General features: G+C 50.1%; 1 protein-coding gene across 1 annotated transcript in view; it reads right to left on the bottom strand.

Moving 5' to 3' along the window:
* The window catches only part of Slc24a4 (solute carrier family 24 member 4), a 76,202-nt gene that overhangs the window by 7,809 nt on the left and 50,042 nt on the right, over window positions 1–18,351 (bottom strand). Inside the window, exons 12-14 of the mRNA XM_047539411.1 lie at window positions 9,780–9,946; window positions 5,509–5,623; window positions 2,158–2,270 (exon numbers count right to left, since the gene is read on the bottom strand). Of these exons, the coding sequence (XP_047395367.1) occupies window positions 2,158–2,270; window positions 5,509–5,623; window positions 9,780–9,946 (395 nt within the window). The remainder of the gene's footprint in view (window positions 1–2,157; window positions 2,271–5,508; window positions 5,624–9,779; window positions 9,947–18,351) is intronic.

Raw genomic sequence — 18,351 nt, 5'->3', positions numbered from 1 at the left:
AACGTCACAAAGGCTACACATGAAAAACCCAAAGCCGACCTCAGAGTAAACGGGCAAAAACTGAAAGCATTTCCTTTAAAACCCAGGACAAGACAAGGACGTCCACTCTCACCACTCCTGTTTAATATAGTGCTAGAAATTCTAGCCAGAACAATTAGGTAAGAGGGAAATAAAAGGGATAAAAACAGTAAAGGAAGAAGTCAAATGATCACTGTTTACTAGAAGATGCAAAAAACTCCACCAAAAAACTACTTGAGCTAATAAATAAATTTGGCAAAATAGGGGGTTATAAAACCAACATACAAAAAGCAATAGCTTTCCTATATATCAACAATGAAGCTGCTGAGAAAGAAATCAGGAAATCAATTCCATTTGCAACAGCCTCCAAAAATAAAAAAATCTAACCATGGAGGTGAAAAACCTCAACAATGAAAACTGTAGAACATCCAATAAGGGAACTGAAGATCTCAGAAGACAGAAAGATCTCCCATGTTCATGGATAGGCACAACTGATTTTGTTAAATGTCCATACCACCAAAAGTAATACAGAGTCAATGCAATCCCCATCAAAATACCAATGACATTCTTCACAAAACTAGAAAAAAAATGGAAATAAAATTCATTTGGAAGAATGAAAGACCCAGAGTAGTTAAGGCAATTCTAAGCCAAAGAGCAACACTGTAGGCATCACAATTCCTGACTTCAAACTATATTACAGAGCTATAGTAGCAAAACCTGCATGGCACTGCATAGAAACAGACACACAGACCAATGGTACAGCATAGAAGACACAGAGACAAACTCACACATCTACAAAGGTGCCAAAAACATACAGTGGAGAAAAGTCAACCTTTTTAACAAATGAGGCTGGGAAAACTGGTTGTCCTAATGTAGAAAAATGAAATTAGACCCTTATGTCTCACCCTGCACAAAAATCAACTCAAAAGGGATCAAAGACCTAGGAATTAGATCAGAAACTATGCAATTCCCAGAAGAAACGTAGGGTCAACACTCCAGCTTTTAGTCACAGGCAATGACTTTCCCAAAAGGACCCCTGAAGCTTAGAGTTGATAAATGGGACAGCATCAAATTAAAAAGCTTCTGCATAAGAAAGGAAACAATTAGGAATGTGAAGAGAGAACCCACAGAATGGGAGAAAATCTTCGCTAGTTACTCTTCTGACAGAGGATTAATATCTAGAATATATGAAGAACTCAAAAAAATCAAACAACCCAGTTACTAAATGGGCAAATGAATTAAAGACATTTCTCAAAAGGAGAAATAGAAATGGCCAACAAATATGTGAAAAAATGTTCAACATCATTAGCGACCAGGGAAATGTCAATCAAAACTACGCTGAGATTTCATCTCACACCACTCAGAACGGCTGTCATCAAGGATACAAGTAATAAATTCTGGAGAGCATGTGGATAAAAAGGAGAACTTTTACTGTTGGTGGGATATAAATTAGTACAAGCACTATGGAATTTGGTATGCGGGTTCCTCCAAAGACAAGGAATGGAACCACCATCTGACACAGCTATACCACTCCTCATCGTTTACTCTAAAGAACTGAAGTCATCTTACTACAGCGATACCTGCATACCCATGTTTAGAGCAGCATAATTCCTAACAGCCAAACTATGGAGCCAGCCTCGGGATCCATCAATGGATGAACAGATAAAGAAAACGTGATCAATATACACAATGGAGTTTTATTCATCCATAAAGAAAAAAACGAAATTGTCATTTGTAAGAAAACTGATGGAACTAGACTCTGTTATGATAAATAAGTCGAACTCAGAAGGTTAAAGGTTGTATGTTTTCTCTCGTGTGGAAGCTAGAGAGGAAAAGGGAAGAGAAAGGTGTGGGTGGTGGGGATCTCCTGAAAATCAGAGAGAGGTCAGCAGAGGACAGGGACCTGGGGAGGGAAGCGGGAGGGGGCAGTGCTGGGTGATGCTGGCCAAATCGTGTGCAAATACGAATGTGTAACAACAAATCCCATGGTTACGTACGACTGTAAGGCACCGGGAGGAAAACGTGGACGGAAAGGAAAAAGAAGGTGGATGTTAAGGTGCCAAGGTGGCAAAGGGAGAGAGCAGCGCTTCTGGGCCTAAACACACCCACCTCGTCCCCCTGGGCACAGCAGGAACTTACTGTGGATCCATAACTAATGACCATGGTCTGCAGGCCCCACGGGATGCCGAGCCCCACCAGGATGTCGAACACGTTGCTTCCTATGGTGTTAGAGACCGCCATGTCTCCAAGGCCTGGGGACACCAACACGTTTCTGTCATCAAGAGCAGGTCTCCAGAAACCCACCTTCTCTCTCATAATTGTTCCCTCATGCCGGGGTCTTAAGCCCCCTTGCCCTTCTCGATCAGCGGCAAGGGAAGGGGACCCTCCCCAACAAGGTCAGATCAGGATAGGTAGGGCCGACTGATCGCCTGCTCCCAGCCCTCCAGGCGGAGGACAATCAGACGCGTCAGGGAGACCCGTCACAGCAGGAACTCGTTTATTGAGGAAATCCCACAGCTTTTATGTAGGGTGGGGGCTAGGTGGGAACCAATCGGCTTAAAGGTCAGCAAGGCAGGGGTGTTCACGCAGGCGAGAGTCCCATTGGACTATATGGCAAGCACGAGCTGATCACGTTCGCAGAACTGTTGTTAACCAATCCCTGACGGTGGTCCCGTTTATCGTCATTAACTATTGAAACCGCCTTTGAGCCTTGATCTTGCTCACTCCCAGGGAGTAAGGAGTCACCCTGAGTTAGTTAACGTGTCATTAGTCCCAACACCCTCAGGGCCGTTCCTTAGAAGGGAACCCCTTCCTCAGAGACCCTGTGTTCTAAGCCCGTTACTGTGAGGTTTAAGATCTTCTCCCCTCAAGAAATTGAGAGGACCCTGTCCTGGGTTGAACTGTGGCCCTCAGAGCTCCCACCTCGAAGTCCTAACCCCAGGTCTTCAGGGTGTGACCTTAAATGGAGGCAGGGCTTTGACAAGGTGAGAGGTTAAGATGAGGTCATTAGGGAGAGCTGAATCCAATGGAACTGGAGAACTCTGGCCCCAGACAGCACCGGGAGAAGGCCTGAGGACGAAGGCAGCCCAGGAGCCTCAGGACAGGGCCCCGGGCAGGATGCCCCTCAGCTTCAGGATCAACCCTGCCCACAACTTGACCTTGAACTTCTGGCCTTCAGTGGACCTTCTCTGAGGCCCCAGCATGAGCTTTCCTCACTTAAGGAGCCTAGTTGTGCTGGGAAGTTGGGGGACAAGAGCATCTCACGTGGCAGATGACGAAGGGCACAGTCTGTGAGTGGCCCACTCTCGCGACCCCTGGTCCAGCATCCTTTATAACAAGCCATCAAGATCTTGCTTGTGGCCCAGGCAGTGACCCCCATGGCCTTGGCCAGGATAACCGGGCATCGGATCTCGTGTCCAGGTAGTTCCTAAAGGGTAAACTTTCTTTCTCCAAAGAGACCGGAAGCGTCTCAGAGGCTGGCGGCTGTGCCTTCGGTCTGCCCCTCCTTGCCGACTGTCCGGACTCATACCAGCGACACAGGCCGAGGGGCTCAGCCCCTTGAGGGGTCTTAAAAGGCAGAGAGTAAATTTCTAAAGAAGACCCATGCTGGCTGCAGTCGGTTCCCACTTCCCAGTCAGCCCTAACTTGATGTGACTGTCATCACCTGGCACAATGCGAGCTCTGCAGGAGCAAGCCTGGCACACAGTGCCTACTCCATAGAGTCAGTTGGTGGCAGAAACTGAGCAACAGCTGGACGAGGGCCATCTCCTCATCCTGTGTTGTCACCTGCCGACTCCAGCACTCAAGGCCTCCTTTAGGCCTGCGGGGTTGGGCTACACTGCTGCTCCTTCCTGCCGGGTGCTGTGCTGAGTGACCTCAGAGTCTTGGCAGCTCAAGGCTGGGAGGGGCCACGTCTGGGAACCTGGCCTTCCAGGATCGGAGTCTGGCAAAACTTAGGAACATGCAGGACTGTTCTGGACTAGCTACTTACACCTGGTGAGGGTGCAGGCACTCTCCAGACAGGTCGGGAGGAGAAAAGATCCCTGAGTTTGGCCAGGAGGAGACAGGTGCTTCTCCGGGCAGGTGGAGTCCCGGGGCTGCATGGGTATCTGCGGCCTCTGGAGGGACTGCTTGAGGACTCTTAGGGCAATGACTCTGACTTTAATGAGCATGCATGTGGCCCGGGGTGGAAGGAGGTTCTGTTAACATGCAGATCCCGTCGAGTAGAGGCAGGCCCAAGCGTCCCTACGTCTCCCAAGCTGGGTTGATGTCAGAGGTCCACAATTTGAGCTGGGAGCCTGCAGGGAGCTCGGGGTGCAGAATCTCCCCTTCCAAACGCGTGGCTTGCCTCCTGCATGGTGCAGTACACGCTGAACATGGCTTCTACGCCCTTTGTTGTTGAGAAGCTACCTAATCTTACCATGTCTGTTGAATTCTCTGTCAATCACAGCGGTGTTACCCTATGACAATGTACCCCAGCCCGAGCCTCAGGCTGCCCCCTTTTATATACTCCTACAGTCCCCTGTAGCTACTCTGTGATGGTGCCCTGCCTCAGAACCCCATCTGTCCCTAGTTTCTAAAGGGGACCCTCAGTGACTTCACCGGGACTCTCACTCAGACCCTTAAGTTTCTAGCATCATGACCCATCGCTCGCTAGCATGAACCCCAGGGCCAGTTGTTTAAAATGCACATTCTCTTGCCTTCTTGACCTCCCACTAAGTCCACCAGATCAACTCGATGTCCACTCTAGGAGGTCAACTCACTGGCAGAAAAGGAGAAGATAAAAGCCAGGCTCTTCTCAGTTCTTTGGTTCCGCCCTCAAAGCCACACGGCCACTCCTCACCCTGCCCGACCCAGCCGCTCAGTCTGCTTACAAGGAAAACCACCGAAGCAAAACGCTACGCATCTTCTAAAGCTGGAAGAGGAAGGGGGAGCCAGTTGAATGGAGAGGGTGCTCATTTTCTTTTCTTTTGTGGGGAAGGTACCAGGATTGGGCACTGGGTCACTGAGCCACATCCCCTGCCCTATTTTGTACAGGGTCTCACTGAGTTGCTTAGTGCCTCGCTTTTGCTGAGGCTGGCTTTGAACTTGGAATCCTCCTGCCCCAGCCTCCCGAGTCACTGAGATTATAGGCGTGTGCCGCTGCGCCCAGCAGGATGCTCACTTTCCCTTCCTGGCCCTGGGACACAGCCCCTGGCTGGCTCACTGCTGTGGAAGGCTGGCTTGGGCTCCACCTCACTGTGGAGGGCAAGGCTGGATTCACTTTTTGAAAACCACAGAGTGTTTGCTTCCGAACACCCGAGGAGCTCCTCCTGGAGACTCTCCCCACGACGGCAGCTAATATGTGGTGCTCCTGGATGTGACAGTCCCCTCATAGCAGCACTGGACAGCGGCCGCCCTCAGAGCCGCAACCTGGCCAACTCTGTGTGGGCAGAAGTCGGGGCCAGCAAGGTGCTGCTGGTGGCTGTGGGGACCGCGCTCCATCCATACCTTGTCTCGCCACGATTAAGCTGGCCATGCAGTCGGGGACGCTGGTGCCCGCGGCCAGGAAGGTGATACCCATGATGACGTCGGGGATCCCCAGTGTGTACCCGATGATAGTCACCTGCAGGAGAGACGGGAAATGAGCCCACCGGACACCCCAGAAACCTCCCCCACCTCGTGTTAGCACCCTGAGGCTGCTGGTCTGGGAACCACGCGTGCTTAAAAAGGTATCCAGGATCTTGTTTTTGGTGTGTATACATGTTAGGAAGAAAGAATTCAAATGATAATATCAGCATCTATTTTGTGACTTTCACATAAGAACCATCGAGAACCCCTTTCCATTGGAATCTTCATCCGTAACACATTTGAACTGATGCTTACCTTTCACTGTATGGCTGTGAAACATTAGCCAATTTCCACCGCTGGGTATTTAGCTGGTCCCTTTCTGGTTCTTACCATATCACTGCATGTGACAGTATTTACTGAGCACTTACTGGGTACTGGGTGTGCTACAAGGTGTTTGCATAATCTCACATACTCTGTATTCACCACCACCGATGAGGGAAGCATTACTGATACGCTAACTGTGGGTGAGAGTGGTTAAGCCACATCGCCATGGACGCACAGCTGATTACCCATGGAGCAGGGGTTCCAAGCCAAGGGTTTCTGACCCCACAGATGGAGCCCCGGCCTTTCCATCATGATGTCCTCTGCAGCATCTTTGGCTTTTTACCACCTTAGGGTAACTTCCAAGAGCTAAAACTTCTGGAGGAAAGGCTCAACGGGCTCTTAACGCTCTTGGTGCACAGTCGTGTGCTCTACTAATGAGTGTCGGACTCTCAGGAGATGGCTGGGGTCTTGAGTAGCGCTCAGATGGAAAATTCTGGAAGCATGTGGACCACCTTGGCCCACAACAGCCCTCAGCTCTGCTCTGCCTCTCCATCTGGAGATCAGGAACAGTGGTGCCCCTGAGAGCCATTCACGTCTCAGCTGCTGGTCCCACTCCCAGCCAGTGGCTGTGTGACCCTGGGTATGCTAGCTTGCTCCTCTGAGCCTCAGCCCCTCACCTGTCAAACGGGCTTGTTGACAAGGATGAAATGAGAAGACGCGAGGCCACAGTGCCTGGCTGTGGCATGCTTCCCTCTGGTTCAGTCATTGGTTGCTATCTTTGGGGGCAGAGGCTGAGGGTCTAGGCTCCACGGGCTCCGAGAGCCCTGGACTGGGCCCGCTTTCCAGTGCAAAGCTCGGCCCGACCTGCAGCCAGTGTCTGGACTAGAGAGAGATCCCTGTTAGGAGGAAGCTTTGCTGAGGTGTCTGCAGATGCCAGAGCCCACCAAGGAGGCCCAGCTCAGCACCACCCGGCAGGCAGCCCTCCCGAATCCTGAGCGAGATGTCATTTTCTCAGATCACCCCGTGCTGACAAGATTGCTCTCAGCCATGCAGGAGGGAGAGTAGGGGACAAAGAGGAGGAATGATCCGTCGGTGCTTAATCCATGTGGGCCGCAAAGGGGGTCTTTGCAATCCAGACCGGACAGTCGCTGACCAGTTTTGAACTGGTGACTCCAGACGTGGTAAGTGCAGAAACTGGGTTACCTTGGAATTCCTAGGGCTGGTTGTTGCTTTTTTCTTTTTTTCCTTAACCACTGAACTATGTGGCTACGATGTCGAAGGACAGAGGGGTGGAAGGAAGGCAGGCTTTGCGGTGTGACACATCACCCAGCACGTTCAGGATCAAGGCTGCTGCCGAGCCTGGCTTTACCCTGAGCTCCGGCCCTGCGCCCTCTGAGTCTTCTGACGCTTAGGCTTCGGAAAGGGAAGAAGAGCCATGTCTAGAGCCCAGGGACAGGTCCCAACTCTGCCCCTGATCGCCTGCGTGACCTTCGTCCTCAGTATCCCCAACTGTGCTGGGGAGAAGGGCGATCCACTGCTGAGGCCCTTCCCTTTGGATGCTGACAGTCAAGAATTGTTTTCCCTGAAGCCTTGGAGGCCAGAGAGGGAAAAGGCGGGGAGGGGACTTCCCTGCTCCCTGGCGCCCTCACCAGGACACAGAAGGGCAAGTGCATCGCACCAAGGCCAGCAACCTTGCTTAGGCAGAATCACGGTGATGCTTTCTTTGTGCCCCCCAACCAGGCCATCCGAAGTTCAAACCACAGGTAAGAGGGTGGCTCCCTGGCCCCCAGCCAAGCTGCCACGTCTCTGGCTTAAGAAACAGCAGTGGGATTAGTAGGTCAAGGATGTGAGGGTGGGAGGGCCAGCCCGTGGCTAAGTAGAGGGGACCCAACTAGGCTGCTCTTTCCTGTAACTAGAGAAGGAAGATTTTCACACCTTCTTTAATTTGATCTTCCAAATTCTCAAATCTGCCCAAATGCCATGGAAGACTGCTTTTACCTGTGATGCTGTGCTGGATTTAAAAAGTAAAGATGGGCTGGCGGGTAATTTTGCTTCTGAAAAATTAAGATGTGCAAACTCAAGGAATAGTGTTTATTATCTCTGTCACCTTGTCCTGGGGGGTTTGCAGAGTAGCTCTTTCCAGCTCTTTCCCCAAACCAACACAGGAAAGTCCCCTTCTCCTGTCCTGCAAAAGGGCGCCCGCACACAGTTCAGAATCCTGACTTCTGCCTGGGCTTGCACTGTGCTTGGGGAGGACACAGAGGGTGTGGTTGGGGTTGGCGGGAGCAGAACCAGGATTGCCCGCAGGCCTGTGAGCGGCAGGCTCTGTACGGTTTAGAGGTGAGGTGGCCCCCAAAGCTCATTCCTGAGACAATGCAAGGAGGCTCAAGGGTGAACTGACTGGGTTTTGAGTTTTACCCTAATCAGGGCCTTAATCCACTGATGGGGATTAACTGGGTGGTAACTAGGCGGGCAGGGTGTGGCTGGAGGTGGTAGGTCCCTGGGTTTGCATTTCCTTGCTGGTGAGTGGCACGCTCTCTCTCCCTCCTGGGGGCCACATCCTGAGCGGCTTTCCTCCTCCACACCCTTCCCATGATGTTCTGCCTCACCCTGGGCCAGAGCAATGGAGTCAGCCGTCTAGGACTAGACCTCTGAAACCGTGAGCATCGAATAAACTTTTCCTCCTCTACGACTGTTCTTGTCAGGGTTTTTGGTCACAGCAGCTGACTAAAACAGGCTCCAGTAACCCAATAAGACAGTGGGGGCCACTGCCTTCCCAGAAGGGGCCACCTTGGCCCCGGGCGCTGTCACTTGCTCAGGCCAGGGACCCTCAGAGGTAGGACTGGCGTTCAGAGCTGCTCTCGAGTGACCCCAGGGCCTTCTCTCCCACTGCCACCTGGCTCCTCTGGAATGAGGGAGGGGGCCCGGTGGGCACCGGGCTCTGCTATCGCTCAGTCAAGCCCTGCTTTCCTCCACCCTGGCAGTGGGGGTTAGGAGGAGAATGCAGTGACCCCAGAAGGCCACCAAGGCACGAGTGGTCAACAGGTGAGCTTCACCACCTGTGGGAAGTGGCCACACTGAAACTACTGCTCTCCACGCTCCTGGGCTTCCACTGAGACCGAGGAGGAGGGGGCCCTCCGGCTGGGACACACGCACCAGGAACACCTTGGGCTCCTGCATAGCCTGGCCCAGCCAGCGAAGGGCCTGTACGAGGAGCTGTCACCTGTGGCCCGAGGTGAGATGCCAGGCCTGCAGAGTGTCCCTCCCCTGGCATGGGAGAACTCCAGGCACAGCTGAGAGGTGGTCCAGGATGCGGTGGGGGTCAACGACGGGGCTCTAATCCCACCTCCAGCACTCGCTCGCTATTGTGTGACCTGGGGCGAGACCCTCAATCTCTCTGTGCCTCAGTTTCCCCATCTGTACTATAGGGACAATAAAAGTACTTGTCCCATGACCTGGTCATGAGGACAGAAGTGAACTCACATGAGGCACTGACAGCAGAGGTGGGCACAAGGGACGGGAAGAGGAGCACAGGGACAGGCTTGGGGAGAGTCACCTGCATCTAACCTCATGTCCCATGGACCCGGCCTCCTTCCTTCACGCTCCCCTGGGGACCCTGGAAGTGAGGGGGCTGTGATCAGCAGCCCCTGTCAGAGTCTGCCATCCCGCCCTTCACCTGTGTGACGTTCCTGTCCCTCCTGCACACAGCCTCAGAGGCGAGCTCAGGCTGTGGCCAGCCCCCGGCACACAGCACGGCACCCTGCACCTGCGTGAAGACGCTCTCCTACTGAGCACTGAGCCACTGACCCCGAGGTGGCCTTGAGCCCAGGCCCTCCTCCTCTGCTGGGCAGGGGCCATCCAGTCCACCCGCCGCGCCCCCCACTCACCAGCCACACCATGAAGTAGGAGAAGACGGCGATCCACAGCGTGGCCGTGATGAAGGTGACCATGAACAGCTTCTCCCAGCGGGGCTTGCTGCAGTTGGGGATGGTGATGCACAGGAGGAAGATGAGCGGCCAGGTGAACACCCACTTGGCCTTGTCCCCTCGTGTCTCTGTAGGGGGCGGGGACAGCAAGGAGGGAGGGGAGAGAGACACGGGTTAGACGCCTGCTAGCCACCCGCTGGTTTATTTTTCTCAACCCAAACCAAAGAACGCCACCAAGCAACTGGCCTCAGAGAATCACAGACGTCTATAATGTCACTCTGGAAGTAGGACAACTTTGGGTTGTTAGGATCTGGGAGGTGGGACGCAGAGCAGGAGGAACCAGGCCCAGGGAGCTGGGCTGGGGACGTGCACACGGAGGAGCTCTGGAATCCCACAGGCGGGCTGCCATTCAGCCCGCTGTGAGTGGTCCCCTGGGCACCGCGTCCTGCTCTGACGACAGCAGTCGTGCTGATTCGACAACGTGGCAGCAGTCAGCACGGGGCGCCTGCCACAGGCAGCAGGCACAGAGCCGGCCGTTTGGTGGGAGACTCATTTCTTCATCTGTTAAATAGGAACAATATCTCTTTCTTGGTTGTTGCAAGGACGATGTGACACAGTCCATCCACAACCTCGGCCCACGGCCCAGCGCGGTCGGTGCTCTGTGAATCTCAGCCTCTTTGCCCGAGGTCGGATAGTCAGCCTGCTGCCTGGCTGGCAGCCCCTTCGCTCTGGACCCTGCCGAGGAATTCAGCCAAGGAAAAGTGGCCTCAGTAAGTCACCAAGTGCAAGCAGGGTCCTTCATAAGACACCCAGCACGGGTTGAGAGTGGCCGGCTAGGGACGTCGATGGCTGTGCAAGAGGGACTTTGAAAATCCTCTTCTCTGTAAAAGCAGTAGGAACAATGGCAAAAATGGTCATGATCTTCTTCGGAATTCTGGAATTCAATCAAGGGCTCGTAGCAAAAATAGACCCGGAAGTCTGTTGAAGAAATCAGCGGGATCATGGAAGAACTGCGCGGGCTTCCAAGGTCCCTGTGGCCTTGCCAACCAGTCACCTGCAGTCCCGCCTCATGGCCACCAGAGGGGGCAGGTTGTGAACGATGTTTCCGAACCTGTCGAAAGGGTCTCCCAAGAGCCCACAGGTGTCCTGTGAGGAAACCTCTGTGGAGCACTTGGGAAGTCCTCTCCCGCAGAAGTGTTGTCATTGACTTCTCTGGAACTTCCTGGAAGTCGCCACTTTGAAGACGTCTACGTTTTCTGAACCAGAGCTCACCCAGCGCGAAGGGCCTTTTCCTTGGGGTATTCGTTGAAAACAGTAAGATGCCATGATCAAATCGTGCGCCTGAAGTGGTAGATCCCAGTGAGGAAAACAGCAGCCTAAGCAAAAATCTTAAAAGGAAAATCTGGGAATGAGCTCTTGACTGGGGCTTTGCAAAGCTCCTGCATGTTCCTGGAGACCTAAAGGACCAGGGCATGCACTGGGCTGTCCCATGGTCAGGAGACTCAGACGCCCTGAGCTCTCACTTCTGCCTGACCCCGAGGCTCTGTGACAGGGAGAAGCAGAGGCTCAGGCAGAGCCACCAACTTCCTGTCTAAAAGTTGAAGGCTACCCCAGATGCATGCGAGCCCCTCGGCTAAGACGGAGGACGGCGGGATTCAGGCATCTAAGAAGTCTGTCTGGTTACTGGCCTCTCGAGTGACCAAGCACAGGCTTGGGTGGCCACACGCAGCAAAGAATACAGATTTTACAGAATTAGTTTAGAAGAATCACTAAATAAACAAATTACAACAATAACAGTAGCAAAAACAATACCACGCCCTGGGAAGCAGGAAGCCTAGGATCTCTAGAGTTTTCACATTATGTTATTTTAAATAGATGACAATATGTTGTTTCTAACAACAATAATGAAACTTATGAGACTTGCAAAATAATATAGCCCATACACAGAACAAAAGAGCCAATATAAACATTCAGAGAGGAAGTCCAAGGTTGGGTTTATTAGACAAAAACTTAGCTTGCTATTCTAAAATATATATAAAGAAGTTTTTTATGTCTACTGCAACTAAAGAAAAGTATGAGAATGATTTATTACTAGAAAATATGAATAAAGAGGTCAAAGTGACTTAAAAAACAAATAGAAATTCTGGAATTGAGAAGTACAGTAACTAAAATGAAAAATTCACTCGAGGGATTCTGTAGCAGCTTAAGCAAGTGGAATAGTCAACAACCTTGAAGACAGGTCCCTTAAAATAATCTAGCCTGAGGATCAGAGAGAAAAAAGAAAGAAGAAAAATGACCAGAGCTTCAGACCTGTGAACACCACCAACCAGACTAAACACACATCTTGGGTGGCCAATGGGAGAGGGAGAAATGACAGGAAGAAACTTGGAGAACTCCCATCTGAGAACTCCCAAATCTGAGGGAGAACATTAATATATGCATTTGAAACAGTCTCCAGAAACTTCTCCTTCAAATGCACACAGAACATTCTGCAGCCAGTCCAGATGTCAGGTTGCAAGACAAGATCCAATGCATCTGGTCTGACACCATGCGGAGCATGTTCTCCAGCCACTGTGGAACGGACCAGTGATCGGAAGATTCACACATGTGTGGGAGGAAAATAGCGCACTCCTGAATCACTGTGGCTGGAAGAAGAAATCACAAGGGCAATTAAAAAATACTTTAGGTCAAACAAAAACAAAAGTTCTGCCCTTACCATTTCTTTAGCATGGTAACTGTGACTTAAGGACTGGACCAGAATGATTTTAGAGGAGGAAAAGTGAATGGGAGGGCCCATGGTTTCAGTCTTAGTCCATAGACAGCCGCCTCCATTCCTCAGGTGAGGCTGAACATCATGGTAGAAGCGTGTGGTGGAGGGAAGCAGCTCACACGGTGATCAGGAGGCAGAGAGAGACTCCACTCTCCGGATACAAAATAAATACCCACAGCCACGCCCCCCAGTGAATCACTTCTCTGGCCACACCCCACCCACCCCACCTGCCTCCACTTAATCCCATCAGGGATCAATTCACTGGTTAGGTTAAGGCTATACCCCAATCACTTCTCCCTAGTGAGCTTTTGGGGGACACCACATCATAACATTGAGGTTTTAGCCAAGAAAACTAGGCAAGAAAAAGAAGTGAGGGTTCTTCAGATTGGAAAGTAAGAAATAACACTATCCTTATAGGTGATGTGGCTTGTATCTAGAAAACTGTAAGGAATACACAATCACACACTTATTAGAATTAACAAGCTCAGACAAGTGGAAAGAAATGAGCTCAACCTATCAAATTCAGCTGTACTCCCATACACTAACAAGGAATAATCCAGGTATGAAATTAAGAAAACCATTCCACAGATAGCAACACCAAAAAGAAAAAAAAATACTACTTATATGTGTCTAACAAAAACACAAGGTTTATAAGTTGAGAACTACCAAACATCATTGAAAAGAATTAAAGACCTAAATAAATGGGGAAACATCCTGTTTGTGGATTGGACAGCTTAACATTGCTAAGAAAGCAATATTCCCCAAACTGATTTACAGAGGCAGCGCAATCCCTGTTAGAAGCCCAACCAGTTTTTCTACAGAAATTGTCAAACTGATCCTAAAATTCACATGGAAATGCAAAGGACTCTGAAGGGCCAAAACAAACTTGAAAAAAAGAACGAAACTGGAGAATGTACACACTCGGATTCTAAAACTCACTACCAAGCTGCAGAAACCAAGAGCGAGCTGCTGGCGTGAGTGAGGGGGGACTAGAATTTCAAGTCTAGAAATCAGCCCTACATTTAAGGTCAACTGACACTCAGCAAGGGTGTCAAGATGTTTCCATAGTTACGGCATTTTCTGGTAAATGGATGGAACTGGAGACTCTTATGCTAAATGAAATAAGCCAGTCCCCGCAAACCAAAGGCTGAATGTTCTCTCTGATATGCGGATGCTAACACACCATGAGGCGGGGTGGGGAGAATAGAAGCTCTTTGGATGAGACAAAGGGGAATGAAGGAAGGGGAGGGGGCGTAGGAACAGGGATGACAGTGGATGAATGGGGCCTGACTTTCCTGTGTTCATATATGAAACACGCCACCAGTGAAACTCCACATCATGTACAACCACAAGAATGGGAAGTTACCCTCCATGAACGTATGACATGTCAAAATACGCTCTACCGTTGTGTATGACTAAAAAGAACAACAAAAAAAGGCATTTCAATAGGGGAAGGTTAGTCTTCAACAAATGCTGCAGAGAAAACTGAATCTCCATATGCAAAAGATGAAACTGGTTCCCTACCTCACGCCATACATAAAATTCAGTTTGTTTTTTTAAAGACTCAAGGGGCTATAATTGTGGTTCAGTGGTAGAGAGCTCACCTAGCATGCATGAGGCCCTGGATTTGATCCTCAGCACCACTAAAAATAAGATAAAGCTTTTGTGTCCATGTACAACTAAAAAAAATGACCTAAATATAAGAACTACAACTATAAAACATTTAGAAGAAAACCTGGGCACAGCTCTTTATGCTGTAAGATTAGTCAATGGTTTCTTAAATGACACCAAAATCACAAGCAATGAAAGAAAAAATAAATTGGATGTATCAAAATTAAAAACTTTGGTGATTTATAGGATGATAACAAAGAAGCGAGAGATCCCCCCCCAATACACAACTTGTAACTCATACATCAGATAAGGACGTAGTATCCACAATATATAAAGAACTCTTACAACTCATCAATGACCAAAACAAAATAATATAATCTCCTAATTTAAAAAAAAACAGGCAGAAGGGTTTGAACAGACAGTTCTTCAAAGACATAAATGGCCAATAAGCCTATTAAAAATGCTTGCCATCGTTAGTCATCAGGAAAATGCAATTCAAAACAATTTCACAAGTATAACTATGATAAAAGAAAACTAAGTAACAGCGGGGTGCGTATATTGGTGCACAGTTGCAATCTCAGCCACTCCAGAGGCTGAGGCAGGAGGATCACAAGTTTGAGGCCAGTCTCAGCAACTTATCGGGGCCCAAAGCAACTTAGGGAGACCCTGTCTCAAAAAAAAAAGGCAGAGGGAGCTGAAGATGTGGCTCAGTGGTTAAGGGCCCTTGGGTTCAATCCCTGGCACACACACACACAAAGAAGATAAATAACAAATATTACCAATGATATGGAAAAATAAGAACCCTCACGCAATACTGGTGGGAATGTAAAATAGTACAGTCTTTTTAGAAAACAGTCTGATAGTTCCTCAAAGCATTAACCAGAGCATTGCTATGTAACTCAGCAATTCTACTCCTATATATCCAAGAGGAATGAAAACAAAATGTTGACATGAAAACTTGTACTCAAGTGTTCACAGAAGAATTACTCACAAGAGCCTAAAATGGAACAGCCCTAATAGTTCAAGTGATGAATGGATAAACAAAATGTGGTATGTAAATCTAATGGAATATTACTGACCCAGGAAAAGGAATGAAGTACAGACACATGCTGTAAGAATGAACCTTGAAATCATTATTAAAGGGAAGAAGCCAGACACAAAAGTCTGCCTATTGTTAGGAAAGTCCAGAATAGGCAACTCCGAGGAGACAGAATATAGATCAGTGGTTGCCAGGGACAGGGAGGAGGAGGGAGTGGGGGTCACTGGTTGTGGGTGTGGGATTTCTTTTTGGAATCATCAAAGTGTTCTGGAATCATACATGGGTGATGGTTGCACAACTTTGTGAAAATAGCAAGAAAACCCCTAAATGTGTAAGGGTGAATTTTATGGTATCTGAATTATATCTTAATTTTTAAAATGGCGAAGTGGACTGGCAGAGGCTGCTTCAGCTCTGAACACCTGTGCTTTTTAATCTTTCTAAATCATTAAAAATACGTTAGTAAGAAAACCCCCAGCTGGCTTATAATAATAAGCCAAGAGAACATGGTCAGTTTGAATTCAGCAGAGGGTCAGTGAACCTGTTCTAGAGCGGGCATCTCGGACACGCTGGCCTGCCTGGATCTTCCTCTGCACACCCTGCTCTGCACCTTCCAATCCCAGCACAGGCAGTTCCCTGCCTGACTGGCCTGAGCCGTGTTTCAGGCCCTCGTAGCCCACAGTGCAGCTCCTCTGGGCTGCGAGGCCTAAGGCGTTTCTAGAATTGACCTAGACTCTGAACACAGGGGTAGGACTCGCCTTGGGGAACCGTGACCCTGGGCCCCTCAATGGCCTCTCTGCAGATGGACACAATAACACAGCCAAGTTTCTCATTTCACAGACACCGAAGTGCATCAGGTGTTTGTCCCTTTGCCTGGGGAGGGTTTTGCATCTGGTATTGACGTGCACCACCATCTTGGCCCTGCCAGGGGCCAGCACCACAGCCCACCCCTGCTTCCCAAGAAACAATGTTCCAATCAGTGAATGGACACTTTTTTGTGGGGGGCAGAGGTGTAGTGGGGATTGAACCCAGGGTGCTTCACCACTGAGCCGCATCTTTAGCCTTTTCCATATTTTAAGACAGGGTCTTGCTGAGTTGCTGAGGATCTCGCCAAGTTGCTGAGGCTGGCCTCTCACTTGTGATCCTCCTGCCTCAGCCTCCCGAGCCTCTGGGATTATAGGCATGAGCCACGGCGCCTGGCTCAATGGACCCTTTCTAATGCTGTGTTGAATGAGATCTCTTGGTGGACTGTGAAAACAATTAGTGGATGGCAACCAGCATTTTCTTAAAAAGAAATGGAAAATATCAGGGTTGTCATATGCAGTGAAAATTGATTATTATTCCATGAAACTTGTTTTCTTTTTATAGCTATAGAGAGAGAGAGAGAGAGAGAGAGATTGCTGTGGGTCATGGTCAGGGTGTGGGTCATGGTGCTGTGGGCTGGGCTGCTCAGGTTGGGCCCCACTTCCATTCATCTGGCAAACCCTCAGCCTCCCCGTTGTTCCGATTCTTCTGGAAGCTATGAACCTACCCTCCCTGCTGGGTGCAGACACAGCTGGTAACAGCTCCCGGGGCTACTGCACCAGCCTGGCCACACGACTAGGAGGCAATACACTGTCCTGCTCTCTAAGAGTCTGCTCTGCATAATTTGGCACTTCATTGGCTGTTTTGTGACCTAATTGCTCTAAACATTGACGTTCAGTGGTCAGAGGCCAAGGGCGGCACAAGTAATGGCAAAATTCTGGTGTCTGCCTCTGTCTGAGTTCAGCTGAGCGATTCCTCAGCTGGGGACACTGGGCAAGCAGTTTCCGGGCCTCATTTTCTTACCTTATAATAGGGTGATGATAACACACTGGGGCTTGCGGGGAGACGCCCCTTGTCGACCTCATGCTGCTGTTGAGGCAGCGTGCTAACACAGACCGTTTCAAGCGGGGCTGTCAGCCCGTGGCTCTCTGAGTTTGTTATAGTTTGGATCTGGAACGTCCCCCAAAGGCTCACGGGCTGAAGGCTTGGTCCCTCCCTGGGAGAGACTTCAGAGGGTGGGGCCAAGATGGAGGAGGCGGGTCCCTGGGGCCCAGCCCTGAAGGGTGCATCTTTTCTCCAGGCCCTGCCTCCCCCTTCCTGGCTGCCATGAGGGGAGCAGCCTTGCTCCCCTACAGGTGCCTGCCATGATGTTCTGCCCTGCCATGGCCCAGAAACAATGGAGCCAAGTGACCGTGGACTGAAACCTCCTAAACCATGAGACTAAATCTTTCCTCCTTTAAGTTGATTTTCTCAGGTATTTTGTCACAGTGATGGAAAGCTGACGAACACGGTTTTTGTACAAGTTTTGAGGCTAGATGGTCAGCCCTTCACAGACAGGAACCTGTTGGATTCTTCCACAGCTGTGAGAGAGCACACAGCCCCTGGTCCAGCCCCAGCAGAACTCAACATTAATTAAATGCAAGGGAGTCTGTCAGGGCCTCCAGGAAGTGAGGACGAGATCAGGAAGAGATCATCGGAAATAGAAGCAAATTTAAAAAACATCACACATAATGGATGAGAGAGTCGCCATTTGAAAGCCCATTCCGGGCAAAGAATTTCCACATACTAGATGGATGAAATCAGATATTCCTTAAACTTGTGCCAAGAGACCAGAACATCAGCAGGAAACATTACTGAAATGGAAAAATTAGCGAACCTAGTTACACCTGACCGAGCGAGAGGCAGGGCAGCCTGGAAACTCTGCCTCAGGTCTCGCTGGTGCCAGTTCAGGCCATCTGGGTCTGGGAGTATCTTGGACACTTCAGGCAGCACGTGCCCAGCCCCGGATGAGGGGCGTCTTCTACGTGAACGGCACAGGGGGCTTATCGTCAGACTGGGTCAACCAGTCTGGGACCAGTTTCAGTGTGCGCGTCTCGGACTGTGAAGTCAGGAGCGGAGGAGCAGAAGCAGCAGGTCTAAGGGGCAAGAGAGGAACGAGGGGCAGGGACCCGGATGTTTCCTGGTTCCAGCTCATGCTGACACCCACCTTCACAGGCTCCAGGAAACACCTTCCTAAGGTCCCCTTTTCTGCTCAGGCCAACTCTGGCTGGCTTTTATCCCTGGTAACCGAAGGGTCCCAAGCCAAAGAGTTA

The sequence above is a fragment of the Sciurus carolinensis genome, chromosome 2, assembly GCF_902686445.1.
Source record: "Sciurus carolinensis chromosome 2, mSciCar1.2, whole genome shotgun sequence".
Lineage (NCBI taxonomy): Eukaryota > Metazoa > Chordata > Mammalia > Rodentia > Sciuridae > Sciurus > Sciurus carolinensis.
This window is presented reverse-complemented; position numbering and strand designations above follow the sequence as displayed.